The sequence below is a fragment of the Castor canadensis genome, chromosome 1 (genome assembly GCF_047511655.1).
Source record: "Castor canadensis chromosome 1, mCasCan1.hap1v2, whole genome shotgun sequence".
NCBI lineage: Eukaryota > Metazoa > Chordata > Mammalia > Rodentia > Castoridae > Castor > Castor canadensis.
The window spans coordinates 77,916,269-77,936,298 of NC_133386.1; the positions used below are offsets into that span (position 1 = coordinate 77,916,269).

Here is a 20,030-nt window from a genome sequence, read left to right on the forward strand (position 1 = left end):
TGAAACTTTTCAGTTACTTAGTACAAGTTTTCCAAACTTCTCATTAATGTCTATGATTTTCCTGCTGCATTATTTAGAGTATAGCATATGTTTTATTCTTTAAGATAATCAGTAACTCATTTTACATCACTCAATAACTATCTAGGTTTGTGAGAGAATGTACTTAATAAGAACAGAGTATTAAAAAAATGTCATTCATCAAGTTTATGAACCTATAGGAAGAATAAACTCCACCCGATTCCTACATGTGGGAAGAGGAAGAGGCCATTTAAGGAGCCCAGGCTCTGGAGGATTTTTCTCTGGAATCCTTGATCTGATATTTTTCATCATGTGACCCTGGGTAAATTGTTTAATCTCCCCAGTTTTGTCATCTATTGAACCTCATTGAGGGTTAAATGAGCTAATGTATGTTTAATTTGAACCATATGAAATTACTATTTTTGTAGGATCATGATGGTCAAATATAGGAAATTTATGTGGTTCAGCCTAAAAACAGTGCCTAGACCAATGTCCGGCACTGGGGAGCCTCATGCCAATGTTGGCCTTATGTTGCTTTCTTGGAGTAGGCACTCATATTTTGGGGGAACAGTATTATTTATTCACCTATGGACATGCTCTTACCTCAAGTGCTAACAACTTTTCATTAGCACTAAGCAGATGAGCCCTGTGTGAATGCACACTTTTTCTTCTTTCTACTGAACCTCGGCTATATTCATTAACTTCTCTGAGATATTTCTACCAACCAGGGAATGATAGGATTGACTTGTATGATCCCAAAGCATTTGCCAAAGATAATATGCAGTGATTCTAGAATATATTGTTCTTTCCTTGGCCAAGTTTTAAGAAGCTGAGTCAAAAGGGTGTCTACTCTCTCCACTCTTAATCAACATAATCTTGGAATTCCTAGCCAGAGCAAGAAGACAAGAAGAAACAAAAGGAATTCATATAGGAAAGGAAGAAGTCAAACTATCCCTATTTGCAAATGGCATGATCTTATACCGAAAAGACCCACAAAACTCCTAGACACCCTGAAGAGCTTCAGCAAAGTAGCAGGATAAAAATCAATTTACAAAACTCAGTAGCCTTGCTATATATCAACAATGAACAGACTGAGAAAGAATACAGGAAAATAATTCCATTTATAATAGCCTCAAAAAATAAAATACCTAGGAATAAACTTAACAAAGGAAGCAAAAGACATCTACACTGAAAACTATAAATCATTGAGGGCAATTTGAAGAAGACTACAGAAGATGGAAAGAACTCCCATGTTCATGGATTGGCAGAATCAATATTGTGAAAATAGCTATATTACTAAAAGCTGTCTACATGATCAGTGCAATCCTCATCAAAATTTTAATGACACTCATCACAGAGATGTTGCTACCTTTATCTCAAGCTAAAATATCATGTTTTTCATTTTATCTTTTCTTTTTTTTCTCCTAGAACAAGTCCTGCCCAGGGGTGAGGGCTGGCATCAGTAGGAAGGGGAGAGGTGTTGGAAAAAGGGGATATGAGGGTGGATATGGTGCAATAAAATGTGTACACACAAAAGTAAATGCAAAAATGATACCTATTGAACTTCTTCAGGAATCGGTGGGGAAGGAGATAAAGGAGAATGGTTGAGGAGGTGAATTCATGTATGATATATTTGATACTTTGTAAGAATTTGTGTAAATGCCACAATGTACCCCCATCCATGGCAACAATAAAGGAAAAAAACTGGAAAAAAATAGATTGAAAAATCAACCCTAAAGTTCATTTGGAAGCACAAAAGACCATGAATAGCCAAGGCAATACTGAGCCAAAAGAGCAACACCAGAGGTAGCACAATACCTGACTTCAAACTATACTACAGAGCCATAGCAATAAGAACAGCATGGTACTGGCACAAAAATAGATGGAAGATCAGTGGAACAGAATAGAAGACCTACATATGAATCCACACAGCTATGTCCACCTGATTTTTGACAAAGGCACCCAAAACATACGAGGGAGAAAAGATGGCCTCTTCAACAAAAGCTGCTGGGAAAACTGGATATCTGTATGCAGAAAACTGAATTTAGATCCATATCTTTTACCCTGTGCAAGTATCAACTCAAAGTGGATTAAAACCCAAATCTTTGAAGCTAGTGCAGGAAAGAGCAGGGAATACATTGGAATTAATAGGTGTAAGCAATGACTTTCTAAATAGAACTCAAACAGCTCAGCAACTAAGAGAAATGATTCACAAATGGGACTACATGAAATTAAAAAGCCTCTGCACAACAAAAGTAATGGTCTCTAAATTGAAGAGATTGCCCACAGAATGGAAGAAAATCTTTGCTAGCTGTGCATCAGACAAGGGACTGATAACCAGAATATACAGGGAGCTCAAAAAACTAAACTCCTCAAAAAATCAATGACCCAATGAAGAAATGGGAAAATGAACTGAACAGAGCTTTTTCAATGAAGAACTCAAATGGCCAAAAAACACACAAAGAAATGCTTAACATCCCTGGCCATACCGGAAATGCAAATCAAACCACATTAAGATTCTACCCCACTCCTGCTAGAATGGCTGTCATCAAGAACACAAATAACAACAAATGTTGGCAAGAATGTGAGGAAAAAGCTACCCTCATGCACTGCTGGTGGGAATGTAAATTAGTACAATCACTATGGAAAACAGTATGGCAGCTCCTCAAAAAACTAAAAATAGAACTGCCATCTGATCCAGCATTACCAGTCCTTGGGCTATACCCAAAAAGAATGTAAGTCAGGTTATAATAAAGGCACCTGCACACCCATGTTTATTGCAGCACTATTCACAATAGTTAAGCTATGGAAACAGCCAAGATGCCCCACTACTGATGAATGGATTAAGAAAAGATGGTATTTACTTATAATAGAATTTTATTCAGCCACCAAGAAGAATGAAATTTTGTCATTTGCAGGTAAATGGATGGAACTGGAGAACATCATCTTAAGTGAATTTAGGCAGGCTCAGAAAACCAAAGGCTGCATGTTCTTTCTCATGTGGAATATAGACCCAATATAAATACAAGCAATATTATGAAAAATAGGTTACAGTAAGGCAAGGTCAAATACAAGAGAAGGAAGATAAAAGAAAGAAGTTAAGAAAATGAATAGGAAGCCAGACACCAGTGGCTCATGCCTATAATCCTAGCTGCTCAGGAGGCAAAGATCAGGAGGATCACAATTCAAAGCCAGCCCTGGCAAATAGTTTGTGAGACCCTATCTCGAAAAACCCTTCACAAAAAGGGCTGGTGGAGTGGCTCAAGGTGAAGGCACCGAGTTCAAGACCCAGTACAACCAAAAAAAAAGAAGATGAATAGGGTTGATGTATTTCCTACATAAGAGTGAATATAGAATTTCATTCTATATTCACCTGTTGAAATCACCAGAAGGGAACTAAGGTAGAAAGGAGAAAAATAGAAGGGATGAACCAATTCATGTTATAATACATATATACATGGAAATGTCACCCTGTAAAGTTAACTTAAACACACAAAAATATCATTTTTCCGTTACAAAAACAGAGAATAGGAAGGCAAAACAGGTCCTAACTGGTGAGTGGATCAGCGGTGGGGCGAGGGGAAGAAGTGTACTCATGTATGTAAATGGAAAAAAGTGAGACCTGTTGAAACTATTCCAGGAATGGGGTGAGGGGCGTAAAGAAGAATAATGGAGAGGGTGAGTTGGACTATGATATGTTGTAAGAACTTTTGTAAATGTCACAATGTACCCCAGCACAGCAGTAATAAAAACAGAAGAAGAAACTGAGTCAACTGCAGCGATCTCTACTACATCCACTTAAACCAGAAGACTGCACTTCATGGGGATTAGCAGTTATCCACAGCCATATCCCACTGCAGGTGTAGGATAATGTTACAGAAAAAAATAAGCACTTACAGTCACCAATCTCAGGGAAATCAAAACAATAACATTCAAAAACGTCATTCTGTCCATTTTCCTTCATGATGTTATCAGTTCTACTGATCTGGAGCATATTTTTTTCTTCAGTAAAGAAATTTGCAATTCCAGAGAGAATAGGTTGCCAAAGATTATGGAGAAAGAAGATGGTGGAATGACTGCTAATGACTATAATGTATCTGTGGGGGATGAGTAAAATATCCTGGAATTATATATTACCAATGGTTGTACAACTTTGTGAGCATTAAAAACCACTGTATTATACACTTTAAAAATGTTTAATAAACTTCTCTATTCCAAAAAAAAGAAAAAATGAAATTTACAATGCTAGTACTATCATCCAAATACTAAAATCACTTCACATGACCACTGTGAATTTAAAAAAAATTTTTTTCTATTAAGTAACAATTTTTTTCAAATTTCAATTTTTTTCATATATGTATATGGTAAGATCTAAACCCATGTTAGTGTCCAAGGATACCATGATCTGGCCATTATTGCTATCTGCTTTTAGAAAATAATAGGAGAGTTTTAGTTGAAGTTGTTTTCAAAATTAATATGTTGGTTTTGTAAATTGGAAGTAAACACGATTTTTGAAACTTTATGCTTTTGAAAGTTGTGGAGAAAAGACGTGTCTAGATTTGAAAACTGGGTATAAGAAAAACTTCAGGTAGTAAAAAACAAGTTCTTTTATTGTAAATAATTATTTAGTATCTTGCTAAGAAATCACTTCTCTCACAGGCTGCATATTTTTGTACAGAAGCAATAATGAGCAACGTCTGCTTCTGTTTCCATCTGTTAATCAAAAGAAATTATTTGCTTTTAACCTTCAAGTAATAAATATTTAAGTTGGGGTTTGGTTACTTTTCAGTAATCTTTAATATTTCCTTATACTCAAAAGTGTTCTTCATTCAATAAACATAAATTTGGTGTTTTAGGCAGTATACTGGTTAGATATTAGTGAAAAAAAAAGAAAAAATGACATAGCTGCTGACCTCAGAAGGCCATCCCAGGGGTTGAAGTTCAGGAAAAACAAAGATAAAGACATATGACAAGAGTAGGATGTTGCTGTGCTCCGGGTCCTGAGGACAGTGATGTGTGTATGGGGGTAAGGAGTGCAGCTGGCAGCAGTGGGAGTCAGTACAAGGGCAAGGAAGTCCTCCCACAGCAGACATGTGGCACTGGGAATGGTGGATTACAGCTGCAGCCTAGTTTGCAGAGATAGGGAGGGGTCAGTGGCAAAGACAGAAGCAGCAGTTTGCTAATTTGTGGGGAGCCAATGAAAGATTTTAGAGAAGTAACCTTGTCAACATTTTCTACTCAGAAAGATCACTCTGGCTGCACTGCAGAGGCTGGACTGGAGGAGGGACAGACTAAAAATGGGACACCCCCTGGGTGACTTTATGAATCCTGAAAGCAGTGACAGGAGGGCCTACACTTGGGCTGATACATGCCTGAAAGATATTAAAGGAAGATTTAATGCATGTTTTTCTCATTTGTATTTTATTACTGTACTAAGCCAACTAAATGTTTCTTGGTATTGTCATTTGAATACGTGTAAAAGTTCAATGTAATGAGAGTAATTATCTAAATTTTAACCCTGTTGATACCTTCTGTGTTTTATGTACTTCATCACCATAACAGAGTCAGATGCCACCGGTTGTTTTAATAGGTGTATATACTCTTGTGTGCTATCTTATATCTCACTAAATGAAATCTCATTAATACATGGCATATCAACACACTTAAAAATCGTTTTCAAGGGAGACTGGGGAGAACAGTGAGTGAGGAGAGAGGGTGATAGCATGATCAAAGTACATCATATATGTATAAAATACCATAGTGGAACCTGCTAAGAACTGCTTAAAAGCAGAGGGAGGAGAGGAAGGTAGAAGAATAATACAGGGGTGAGTCTGACCAAAGCACATTACATGAATGTACAGAAATACTACAGTGAAACTCATTTGTGCAATTAATTTATACTAATCAAAAAAAGAAAAAGACAAAAAGCCTATTTGGAAAACAAGCTTCCTTGGTTTCATTGATTGCTAATCTATATGCATTCACTTCTTTTTGGTTTTCTATAACTTTTCCTGATTCTGTTTTTATGACCTTTATGCACTTTAAGTTGGTTTTGCTTATGTTTATCTGGAACTATGTTTTTTCAGGATTTGGGGGTTCTTTCATGGCCCCTTCTTCATCGCCAGTGACTCCCGCTCAGAATAACCTACTACAGCCCAATTTCGAGGCAGCTTTTGGAACAACACCTTCAACTTCTAGCAGCAGCTCCTTTGATCCATCAGGTGAGGCACTGATTATTTCAAACATTCTTTTCATTTGTTTCAACAATAAAATATACTACCTAAGGTATGTTTTCAGGAAATTTATAAGCAAACATTCAGTGATAGCCTGGTTTTAAAGGTTAATAAGTCTCTCATCCCATGAGAAGTAAAATTTCTAGTAGCTTTAAGAATAACCTACAATCATTTCTGTTCCTGCTCTTAATTTTTAACAGAAATCTAACTTAACATGCACACATCTATTTGCATGAGCTTACATACACATAATTTAGATGGTAAAGGGAAAACAATACTTTGTACTAAGTCTTTGTACATATCTGAATATGTGGACACTCTCCTGCTATTGCTTACACCCTCTAAAGCTCGCATGGCCCTCAGTGTTACGAAGTTGAAACACAAATAGTATTCTTTGCCTGCCTTTAACCTTTCATCACTGCTGTCATTTTGTTTGTATTCTCTTCCATTCTACTCTTCCCATGCTGGGTCCTTACTACAAATTTTCAATTGGTGAGTTTTTGGTAACTAAATGTGTTTCAGAAACATCCTAAATATATCTCTTGCCTGACAATTTGGTTGCTTCTATTGCCAGTGCCTAGTTGATTTATAATCAACTTTTTTGCTTTATAATTATTGTATAGTAGTATTTATGATAGATATGCATAGTTTTTGATAAAATTTAATGACCACAAAGTTTTTATATAGATAAGATATTGCAATATCTTGTACAAATACTGAGTCTGCATTTTGAATAGTTTTTCTGTATCCTAGGAACTGAACAAGTGGTATTTATCATATGGCAACCAGGAACTATCAGTGATAGCATTTGATTTTTAGTACTTCAAATTTTGTTTAGTTTAAATACTCCCTTAAAGTTAAACACAAAAGTGATTGCTACCATGACAGGGAAAAAGAATCAAAATTGTTACTTCGAAAGTATGATCAACTATTTTCAGATACTTATTAGTAGGTGCTGACCATTAAATTAGGTTGTATTTTTATAATACTTTCACAGGAAACTAGGATATTCAATATCCTTTTCTCATTTAAGAATTACTTTAAGAGTAAGCATCTTAGATTTTCAGAGTAAATCATTTAGACTTTTCTATAAGTCACTAATGTTTTGAGCAAAAAGTGTTTTAGTGATTGTTTTTGGCAACAATGGCTACCACTTATTGAGTGCCTAGAAGAAGCAAGGGTTATAATAAACATGTAGACATATGTTGTTTCATTTGGTCTTCTTCACAACAAAGCCATGTATTAGTGGTACTCTTCCCATTTACAGATGAGAAAACTGAACATCTCAGAAAAAAAAAAAACTTTCTCTAAATCATACAGCTAGCAAGGCATGTGGCTGACTTGCAGCCTACTCCAGCACTCTATCCTGTACATTATCCAGCTTTTCCCCCCATCTTTGTTCATGTTCATTAGAGTTTCTATACTTTTTGAGTAGGCATATGTAGACATGTTCTTCTTGGTGTTACAGTCAAAAAATGTAAATTACATGCCTTCTTTTATAAGAATGTATATGCACTTGTTTCCATAGTTTGACAAAAGATGTGTCTCTTTAATTCTGCATATGGTTTCTTTTTTTTTTTCAATTATTCTGAACCTAGTCTATGTGATTTCCAGTGTTTGACGGTCTAGGTGATCTTCTGATGCCAACTATGGTACCATCCGGGCAGCCTGCACCTGTCTCAATGGTACCACCCAGCCCTGCGATGGCAGCCAACAAAGCCCTTGGGAGTGATCTAGATTCATCTCTTGCCAGCTTAGTAGGCAGTGAGTAGTCTAGTTTTATTTAATTGAAACCTATGTGAATTTGTATATTTTAATCTTTTCACGTTTTGTTTCTGGTTTTGCTTATGAGTAAGTGCATCAAGGTGTAGATAGAAATACTTAGTGTTCTGCCCAGAGCAGATCCTTGGAAGGTAAACAGTTGCTATTCCCTTGTCTCACAAGTATGTTATTTTTAATCTGAATTGGTGAAGACATAACTAAGGAACTTACACAGATATGAAGCCAAATACATTATGTATACTAAGCACTTATTCTCCACCATTTGAAAATAAGAGTAAATTATATTAAATTTAGTGGGTTTACAAATGGAGAATTTGACTTTCAGCCATTCAACAAAATGTATTGAGTACCACGCATTCTTAACAGGCATTAAAGATAAATCAGTGATAAAATAGATAAAATTTATATTCTGTGGCCTCAGGAAAAGAGAGACAAACAGTAAACACTTTTAAATAATTATATTCTGTATTTTGTTAAGTCATAAGTACCATGGAGAGAACACAGAACAGGTGAAGGGGAATTGGGAGTGCCACAGGTGAGAGTTGGAGTAAACCTCACCAAGAAGGTAACACATTTGAGCAAAGATTTGAAGGTAAAGGAGTAAACTGTGTAGCTATCTGAAGAATATTTGCAGGTAATGGAGGCAGTCACTGAAAGACACTGGGCCGGAAGATTGCCAGCCAAATTCAAAGAGCATCGAAGAAATTAGAGGCTAGAGAGAGGAGAGAGTAAAGGAGGTGGTAATCAAGACATAACAGTGGAATTCATTATAGATCAACAGAATAGAATGAAGACCCCAGAAACAAATCCTCACAGATACAGTCAAATCTGTTTTGACAAAGGTGCCCAGGCAATTCAATGAGAGAAAAGACAATCTTTTCAAAAACTTATTTTGGGATAATTGGATAGTCTAATGCAAAAGAATGAAGTTGGAATTCTTTTGTACTATCCACAAAAATCATTTTAAAGTGAATCCAGGATGTAAATATAAAAGATAAAACTATGAAACGCTTAGAAGACAATTTAGATGTAAATCTTTGAGACCTTGGATTCGGAAATGGTGTTTTAGATATAATACCTAGAACATAGGCAACCAAAGTGGAGGACAGATTAACAGGAATTAATTAAAAAATTTTAAAGTATGCACAAGTGATGCCATCAAGAAAGTGAAAAAACACCAGAATGGAGAAAATATTTCAAATTATATATCTTATATGGGACTTGTATCCAGAATATATAAAGAACACTTACAATTCAATAATAAAAACATAAATAACACAATTTAAAAATTGGCAAAGGACTTAAATAAATATTTCTCCCCCAAAAGATATACAAATGACAAAAATATATGAAAGGTTTAGAGCATCATTAGTCATCAGGGTAGTGCAAATCAAACCCACAGTGAGAAAGCATGTCACATCCACTGGGATGGCTATAGTTGAAAAGAAAAATAACAAGTGCTGGTGAGGATGTGGAAAAATTGAAACCCTCACACATTGTTGGTGAGAATGTAACAATGTAATTTCTGTGAAAAGAAGTCTAAAAAGTCCACAAATGTTAAAAATAGCAAATCTGCTCCTAGGTATATGAATTATAAATGAAAATAGATATCCACACAAAAACGTGTACAAAAATGTTCATAGCATTATTATTCGAAATAGCACCAAGGTGGAAATAATCCTAAAGTCCATCAGTATTGAAAAGTGGTATATCCATGTAATGGAATATTATTTGAAGTTTAAAGAGAATGAGGTACTGATACATGCTACAACATGGGTACCATGAAGACTTATGCTAAGTGAAAGGAACCAGTCACAAAAGACCACGTATTATATGATTGTTTTTATAAAAGAAGTGTCTAGAATAGGCAAATGCACAGAGACAGGAAGTAGATTAGAGGCTGCTGGGGGCTGAGGGACAAGGGAGGAGGAGTAACTGATAATGGGTATACCATGTGGTGATAAAAATGTTCTAAAATTTCTTGATGATTGTACAACTCTGAATATATGAAACCCATCAAATTATATGCTGTAAAAGGATGAATGTTATAGTATATTAGTTATACATCACCAAAGATGTTTTTAAAATACTTCCCAGTGGCAGCTAAACTTCTGTTGAGGCTACATTGCATAGCAAGACACTGTCTTTTTTTTTAAAAACATCACTAAAATTATGTGTAATGATTTCTGTATTTGTGTTCAGCTAATATAGGCCCTATTCTGTTTTGTAATGCTAAGATTTGATAAGAAATGCATAAATTAATTAAGAAATGCATACTAACATCATCCTCTAAAAAAATTAATTCTGCACTTGATTGGGGTCTTAGTACTGACTGCAACCTCAGCCTACAAAGCTCTCACCCCACCCCCATTATCTCTGCTCACCATTGCACAATCTCACATCCACGAGTCTTTTCACAAACACCCTATTTCATACTATCAGACCCCATCACCCTCATGCCACGCCTCTGGCCTTCCTTACCCTGTTCTTTCTTTTCATTTTTCAGTGTGTGTGTATATGTATATATGTATATGTGTATATGTGTATATACATATACATAACTTCTTATTACTTCATTGTTTCTAACCTCGCTCACACAATTAGAATACAAGTTCCTTCAGGATAGGGATCTTTGACAGTTTTCTTCACTGTTTTGTCCCAAGTGCCTACAACTATGCCTGGCATTAGTAAAACTCATTAAATCTTTGCCAAATGAGTAAGTGAATTGAGATTAGAGCACAGTGATTAAACCAGCTGTTCCCCAGAAGGGGCCATGGGACTCAGTGCATAGATCTACCACAGCTGAGATTTATTACAGCAGCATAGTAAGGATACACAGCTGGAACATAAGGGAAACGATACAAGGCAATTCTGGAAGATTCCCTGTGCAGACTTCCTTATATTCTTTCTGCAATAAAACTGCAGCAATGTGTGAGAAATGTTTCAGCTCAGGGAACCCGTTAGAGTCTCAGCATTCAGCATATACAAGGATGGCTGACCATTGGGTAATCTCTGCCTGGCATGTACCAAAATCCCAGATTTGCAGAAGGCAGAAAGATGGTCAGCATAACACACATTGTTTATACGGTCTAGGCCCAGTGAGCCATTTCTCATTATTATCATTATTACTTATCATTTAGAGAAACTTTTATATCAATGTAAAGTTCTCAGACTAGAGAATGTCAAGTTCTCAGACACCAGTCTAATGGGCCTCAGACAGCAATCTCAAGCCTGCTATGTATTACTTTTCTGGATCAAGTTAAAATGTGATCCTTAAGTCTAACTTGTAAAATAAAACCACAAATTTATAGTTGTAGGTTCTTTTTTGATAACTGAATGCAGATATTCCTAGGCAAAATACAGACTTTCTCTAAAACTCTTATTCTTTTATTTCTTAAGTATTATAGTATATAAGCTGAATAAAAAGGTTTAAATTCTTTTTTCTTTTATCCATTTATAGATCTTGGAATTTCTGGTACCACATCAAAAAAGTAAGTTTTTTTTTAACTATCTGGTTTCCTTTTTACAATGTATTTATATTTATTTGAAACTATCAAACATTATACTCATTGGAGTGTATTATTCTTTCTCAGGCCAAATAATTTAAAAGTTGCTTCTTATTTCATTTTGAATTTTTATTGTTGTTGTTCTACTGAAACTCCAAAACTCTTGCTCTGCAGTGAAAAGGAATAATCTATTTTAGTCTCCAAGGTTGTTGCTGTTCTATCTAGAAATATTTTGGGATTATGGTTTGGCTATTTTAATAGCTTTAAACTCTAAATTTATTACAATATTCCTAGCTAACATTTATTTTTTTAAAGTCTTTCATGGAGTATCAGTTTTAAGGAAGAACAGTAAAAAGTGATAAAGAATGTACCCTCTCCTTAGATGTATGTTTCATCACTGAAATTGGGATGTACTTTATAGTAGGTGGTGTCTTACAGTCGATGTCAGTCAGGTTGTAGGCATGATATAATTGTGTGAAACCTTCTGTTGAACCCTCTTAAGACTCCCAAAGTGCCATCACCAATGCATCTTAAGTTCAACAAAATATAAGTGTACAGTATTAATGATACATTATTTGGAATTTTTATGCTGAATGAGGAATTTAGTTGAATTTTCTGGCCTATTTTTCCATTATAGGTGATAGGAAATTCATATTATCATTGAGGTCCAAACTCTGATTGTTTTCAAATGTTTTTACAGTGTCATAGGTATAAAACTCTGAAGTTTTAACATACTCTCTTTATTACAATTTGACTCAAACTTATTACTGATAAACCCAAATAAAAGAATCCAAGAGGACACACACCATTTTTTTTTAATAATTCTTATTATTTGTTCATTTTGCCTTGATTTTTTTTTAGGGGAGATCTTCAGTGGAATGCTGGAGAGAAAAAGCTGACTGGTGGAGCAAACTGGCAACCTAAAGTAACTCCTGCCACATGGTCAGCAGGTGTTCCACCAAGCGCGCCTTTGGTACGTGTGGCAGTTTGCCAGTTTCAGGTGTGCTGAGCACAGTGCATTTTGCCTACCTTAGCTGCTGACATTGTGCTTCTTCATCTGCATTGAACAAGCAGAAGCAAGATGCATCATTTACTGAAATGCAAATTCCATTGACTTTATAGTTAAATATTTAAAATTCTATTGACTTTAAATATAAAATCAATGGTTATGGCCTATATTTTACTTTTATTATTTTGAAATAGTGATTATGCTTCTGTATTTAAATTATGGAAATACTTTTTCCAAATCATTTAATAACATTGATCATGATAAATTTTATCATATTTCTTGCCCAAATTTTCTGATTGTCTTAATAAGTAATGAAAACTTTTTTTCTTACCAGAAAGATTGGGCAGTTTTCTATTATATAAGTGAAGTTTTGTTTTAATACCCTATTAATTTCTGCTCAAGACTAACATCATCTTTTCTATAGTTTAAATAGATTTGTTTCTATATTTTAAATTTCTATGTAAGCCTATATTTAGCAAAACTAGGTGAATCACTGTTTCCCAAGTCCATCTGTAGTTCCACCTTTGCTAACACCTCCACTTATTTAAACCATACCCATCTCTAAAGCTCTCTTGGTACCATCTTTTCCTTGTTGCATGAATTAGTTCTTCCCTTTATATTCCCATCATTTCTTATTTTTTAATGATTTTATTAGCATATAATAGCTGTACATATTATATGTTGTACCTATTATATGTTGTATAATAGTTGTGGTATTTACATATGTATTTAAAATACACCTTAGTTGGATTTGCCCCATCATTGTCCCTCTTCACCCCCTCCCTTCTTAGAACAATTTCAACAGCTTTCATTTTTCTATTTTCATATATGGACATCACAAAACACATCCACCATATACACCCTCATTCCCCCTTTCCGTGTCCACCCCTCTCCCACTGTTACCCACCCCCAGAAAAGATTTATTTTTCCCTCCTACCCTTCATTTTTTAAAATTAAGTATATATTGATAGTCCAAGGGGGTTTCGCCTTGGTACTTCAGGTCTGTATATATTGTGCTTTTATCAAATTAATGCCCTCCCCTCCATTACTTACTCATTCTCTATTGCCATGCTCCCCTAATATTCAACAGCTTAGTATACATTGCATTATATTCCTATATAGATGGGTTGTTTCAGTATTTTTCATTCTCTAACATTTTCTTTCTCTCTCCCACCTCCTGTAGCTCCCTCCAACAGACTCACTAATACAATTTTGTTCTGTCTTTCAATATATGTTTCCATATATACATTTAATTTACAGGTCTAACTTCCATATATGAGAGAAAACATGCAGGCTTTGATTTTTTAAGTTTGGCTTACTTTGCTTAACATTAAATTCTCCAGTTCCATCCATTTACTTGCCCACAATATAATTTTTACAATTATTGTAATATTTACAATAGCCAAGTTTTGGAAGCAGCCCAGATGCCCCAAAAATGATGAATGGATTAAGAAAATGTGGTATATATATGCACAATGGAGTTTCATTCAGCCTGAATTAATTCTTAATCATGACTCAGCACCCCCTGCCACACAAACATGCATGGAAGTTAAATTAATATAAATATCCACTTCTACTATGCTAAGTAGAAGAAGCCATATACAAAGGACTAAGTACTATAGGATTCTGTTTAGATAAAATGTCCAGAATAGGCAAGTCCACAGAAACAGGGAATAAATTACCAAATGCTCAGAAATGGGGGAAAAAAGAAGTTGGAAGTGACTGTGTTTCTTTTTGGGCTGATAGAAACATTTTGGGATTAGATAATGTTGATAATTTCACACTTTAAAATTATTAAAATGAGTTTAAATGTTGTATGAATTTTATCTCAGTAAAACATTTTTTAAAAAAAAGAAAAATACCAACAAAGATGTTATTTCTGGTTTGCCCTTTATCCATCATTTCAGCAGGCTAAGTGGTAAGCTGTTTATCAGATATAAATTGTATCATTAGGACCTAAGTCGATGAGAGAGAAAAAGTAGTCAAAATACAATGAGTTTGCAGGAATTATTGAGCAATGTATTTTTCAACTGCCTTAAGGTCAAAGTGATCCTGTGCTATGTGGCATATTTGGGGGTAGCTTATTCTGCTATCCTACATTGTCTGTCCATTTTATAATTGGATTGTTTGTGAGTGTTAAGAGATCTTTATATATTCTAGATAGTAGCTACTTACTAGATATGTGATTTGCAGATATTCAATCTCATTCTATGTGTTATCTTTTCATTTTCTTTTTTTCCGCATTTATTGAGCATATGAATTGTATAATGTGGGGGGTTTTCATTGTGATAATATCATACTTTGATGAGGTTTACCCCCTTTAATACTTTCTTACCTCCCCCTCCTTTTTTATCTTTCTTGCAGTCGTTTTCAAGTGGGTTTATGATTGAAGTACATTATATACACACATAAAAGGGTCATTATCCTTTCCTTTTCTTGATCATTTCCTTTGGTGAATGAAATTTTTAATTTTGATAAACTCCAGTTTATCTAATTTTTTTCTTTGATTGCTTTTGCTTTTGGTGTCATAGTTATAAGAAACCATTGCCTAATCCAAGTCTTGAAGCTTTTTACCTATGTTCTGTCTAGGAGTTTTATTATTTTATCTATTATCTTTGTCTTATTTTGAGCTCATTTTTTATGGTACAAGATAGGGGTCCAAATTAATTACTTTGTGCATAAAACCCTATTGTCTCCAATCATTTGTTGAAAAGACCACTTCTCCGTTAATTGTCTTGATAACCTCATCAAAGATCAATTAGTCAGAGATTTATAGGTTTATTTCCAATCTTTTTATTCTGTCATGTTTACTGGATAACTGTCCTTTAGGCCAGTTTGGATTAATGTAGCTTTTGTTTTGCATTTTGAAAACAGGAAGTATGAGTCCTTAAAATTTGTTTGTTTTCAAGGGTGTTTGACTGTTCTGATTCTGTTGCATTTCATGTATATTTTAGGTTCAGATAGGGAAGATCATGTTTCCAGACCAGCTGGACAAAAAGTCTGTCAGAACCCATCTCAGGCAAGAAAAGCTGGATGCAGTGGCACGTACCTGTCATTCCAGCTATGAGGGAAGTGTAAACTGGAGGACTGGGGTCCAGGCTGCCCTGGACAATAAACAGCACCTATCTCCAAAATAACCACAGCAAAAGGGACGGAAGTTGTGGCTGAAGTGGCACAAAGCCCTGAATTCAAACCTCAGTTCTGAAAAACAAATCATGCCATCTATTAAAAATCTTATTTTTCCCCTTTCTCCATGGATACTATTTCTTCTATTTTCTTGCTAATTGCCTGAACTAGACCTTGTAATACATCCTTTTCTTGTTCTTAGGGAGAAAGCTTTTAGTCATCCCACTAAATATGATATTAGCTGTGAGTTTTTGATAGATGCCTTGTATCAGGTTGAAGAATTTCCCCTATATTCCTAGTTGTTGAGTACTTTTTGTCATAAAAAGGTGTTGGATTTTTTTTTTTTTGATACTGGATATCAAGCCCAGGGCCTTATATTTTCTAGGCAAACACTCAACCTGGGGACTACACCCTTGACCCAAGGGTATTTTGGATTTTATCAAATGCACTACATCTACTTAGATGATCATTGTGATTTTCTCTTATTTGGTCTTGAGATTTCTCTTAGGAGAATGGATATAATCTTTAGTTCTACTCTAGTGGGACTCAGGGTAAGTGGTTTAGTTGTTTACAGTGTGCCTTTCACTGGATACTTCTTTATCCTAATGAATAACCTAATGCCTAATTGTCTGATCCATGACCAGATGTGTCTTTCATGGAAACATTTATTCTGGCAAACAGAATAAATGTATTTTCTGACCTATGGCCAGTCTGTTCCTACCAAGATAGCCATTCTCTAGGAAAGCTTTGACCTGGAAAGAAATTAGGTTCAGGTGTGACAATTAGATAAGATATGGAAGAGACAGCATAACAAGATGTACAAAATAACAAAAAAATTTTATTACTCTCAGATCTGAAAGAAGAGGGAGTAACATACCTCTCAGGGCTAACAGGAAAGTGGATCTGTCCCAACACACGGCTTAACCAGTGGCTGGAGAACAAGAGAGCAAGAGTACCAAAGCCTTTCTTAGGGACTAGGATGTTACCTAAGCAGGTTTCCTGAGAGTTCTTATTAGTGGGTTAATAGTAAACAGGAATGAGTTCCATGAAGTCACGCTGAGGGGGTCGTGCAATATATCTGCACAGTCTACTTGGGTTATGGGGATCAGTGAAGTGAGTCAAGTAGAATATATATCGCCCTCTCATGTGGAGGTGGTCACCAAATGGTGGTGGTATGAGGCAGATAGCAGAATTGATCATACTGAGGAACTAGGAGGAGGTAAAAAATTGGAAACTGTCAAGTATGACTAATTTCTAGGTATGAGAAAATTGAACCTATATCTGAAATAATTGTTGATGCAACATAAAAATTATAAGAATTCACTACCATTATGTATTTTCTTTCATTTTGCTAATATGGTATATTGCATTGATTAATTTTTCATATATTTATCCAACTTTGTATTCCTCCAATAAACCCTACTGGGTTATGGTAAATAATCCTTTAACATACTGCTGGATTTTGTATGCTACTGTTTTGTGGAGGTTTTTTGCATTAATATTTATAAGGGATATTAGCCTGCAGTCATGGGCTTTTCTTTGGTAGAAGTTTCTTTTTTTGTTACTGACTCATTTCCTTACTTGTAATAAATCTGTTTAAGTTTTTCTATTATTGTTGAGTAGCTTTGTGGTTAGTATCTTTCTAGGAATTTAAGCTTTTCACCTAGAGTATATAATTTTTTAGCATCTAATTACTGATAACATTTCCTTGTAATCCTCTTTATTTCTGTAAGGTTGGTAGTAATGCCTTATTTTCTTTCCTAATTTTGAGTTTCTCTATTTCTTTCTTGGTTTGTCTAGCTAAATATTTGTTGTTTTTGTTGATTTTTGCAAAAAAACAATTTTTCATTACTGCGATCTCCTATCTTGCCTTTCTGTTCTCTGTTTCATTTACCTCCATCATAATCTTTATTATGTCCATATGTCCATTTTGTCCAGCTTATTTTAGGCTTTTCTTGCTCTTGTTGGGTTTCAGTTGGAATTTTAGGTTATTAATTTGAGATTTTCCTCTATGTATATGCCATACATTCTTGTTTCTTTGTATGTCTCATAAATTTGGGGGCATTTTGAATATTATAATATAACAATTCTACACCCAGGTTTATCATTACTACTTTTTGTAGTAGAAGTTGAACATCCCTTATCTAAAAATCAGAAATTCAAAATGCTCCAAAATTTGACATTTTTTGAGCCCCAACATAATGCTGAAAGTGGAAAATTCCACACCTGACTTCATGTGATGAGTTGCAGTCAAAACACTGGTAACACTAAAACATAAAGTTACCTACAGATTAGGGGTATAAAGTGTATATGAAACATAAGTGAACTTTGTGTTTATACTTGGATTCCCATCCCCAAGATATGTCATTATGTATGTATATATTCTAAAACCTAAAAACCAAAATACTACTGGCCCCAATTATTTTCAGTAAGGAATACTTAAACTGTATTTGTATGGTAACCATTCTGAAGTATTTCTGTAGACTGTGTTTTGTCTTGGGGTGACCATTGAAGTCTGTTCCTCTAGCTAAGTGATCAGCTAATGATTGAGTAGGTATTTATTAAACTTCTAGAAGCAAACATATCCCCCAGTCCTTGCAGAGGGTTTGTGTGGGGGGGAGCTGTCTTCAAACTCAGCGGTAGCTCACAACTCTTCCTTTGCCTTCATTTACTGCTTGTGCAGAAGCTCAAGGTTAACCAGATGTGAGAGCATGAGTCCTTTTCAATTATTTTCTGAACATGTTCACTGGCCATGCATGGCCTTCTAAATACTTAGGGGTATGTTTGAGATTTTCAAACCCTAAATCCACAAACCATCTCATTTTGTAGTCTTTCCTCCCAAGCTTTTTGCTTAATCTGCTGTTTCCCCCTAAATGTTATCCTCTGCCTTATTCAGTAATACTGAAAACATTTGCATAAATATTTTTTACAAATGTCTTCAGGTAATGACTTTAGTACTAAGTGTATTATCAGTAAGGTAAGATAAAAAATGGCCTTTTGAGTCAGTCTTTCAGGGAGCCCACACAAACCCAACAATTAATAATTATAATCATATCAATAATTCTAACAAAGAATTAACTGTATTCCAGTGCCTCTGTACTCTTATTGGGAATGTGTGATGTCATTTTCAAGGATACATTAAGCTGGACAGCAGAGGATAGGTCCAGGGTAATTTAAAATGCTCATTGTTCTGACCAAGATCCACCTGATTTTTTTCAATGAGTACTTCATGAATTGCTGCATAGTTTTTTGTCAGTTTATTAGTTAATTTCCAGAGTCCCAAAAACATCAATTCTGACTTCTATTGCCTGTTTTTTTCATTGCTTTTATTGATGAGACTTTTGGAATTCCGTATTCCGCTGTTTTTGCTGCTATCACTGCTGTATTTTTTTAAATTAAGATTTGCTGTAGGGCTAGACATGTAGCTCAGGTGGTAGTGCCTGCCTAGCAATCAGACATCCTTGAGTTCAAACCCCAGTACTACCAAAAAATAATTGCTCTTTAGCACAATTTAGATTAGGTTAATCTAAAATTAAAGTATTACAGTGGGATTAATTTTAAGCAAGGGGGAAGTACTAGGGTATTTTGATGTATGACTACAAACTGCTGGGGGCTGGTGGAGTGACTCAAGTGGCAGAGCACCTGCCTAGCAACCAGAAGTTGAACCTGGAGTTCAAACCCAGTACCACCAAAAATAAAAATAAATAAAAATAAAAACTGCTAGACCTGAACCTGAAGTGGAATATTTATGCTGTATTATGTGTAATCTTCTAAATGCTTTCTACACTAAGAATTAGTTTTAAAACTTGTGCATATGCACTACAGACAAAAGTTAGAAAGAAGTAAGTATGACATAGAAGAGAATAATATAAATCAAAACCAAGAGTGGAAACCAAGCTTTGAAATGTAAATGAAAGCAGGATTCTCAAATGTCTAACTCCATATCCATCAGAGGATAGGAAAGGACAATCTTAGAGAATTTTGATTCATTCACAGTGAGGTAGGCATGAGAAGATTGCAATGCCCAGTCATGTGACTAAGCTGCAAGCCAGTGAGGTCAAATAGACAATAGTGAACATCAAGCCAGTAACCCTGTGTGTGTCATTGGTATGGGTGCTAGAACCAGGTTTTTTTGGTTTTTTTAACCTTAGAACTGACATTTGAGATTTCCTTGTATATCTGCACATACAAACTTGAAATGCATACTTTTGAAATTATATTCTGTGATTTTAAATCCAAATTATCTTGTTTCCTTTTGTTTGTTTGCGGTTGTTGGTGGTGGTGATGGTGGTGGTGGTGGTGGTGGTGGTGTGTGTGTGTGTGTGTGTGTGTGTGTGTGTGTATGTGTGTGTTGTA

At 35.1% G+C, this 20,030-nt stretch overlaps 1 protein-coding gene across 11 annotated transcripts in view; it reads left to right on the forward strand.

Moving 5' to 3' along the window:
- Positions 1 to 20,030, forward strand: part of Snap91 (synaptosome associated protein 91) — a 133,937-nt gene that overhangs the window by 106,009 nt on the left and 7,898 nt on the right. For 8 of the 11 annotated variants that reach the window (XM_074078775.1, XM_074078758.1, XM_074078801.1 and 5 more), the window contains 4 exons: positions 6,105 to 6,239; positions 7,866 to 8,015; positions 11,494 to 11,524; positions 12,401 to 12,512. In XM_074078775.1, coding sequence (XP_073934876.1) covers positions 6,105 to 6,239; positions 7,866 to 8,015; positions 11,494 to 11,524; positions 12,401 to 12,512 — 428 coding nt within the window. The remainder of the gene's footprint in view (positions 1 to 6,104; positions 6,240 to 7,865; positions 8,016 to 11,493; positions 11,525 to 12,400; positions 12,513 to 20,030) is intronic. The other 3 variants (XM_074078803.1, XM_074078793.1, XM_074078784.1) reach the window with 1 other exon arrangement.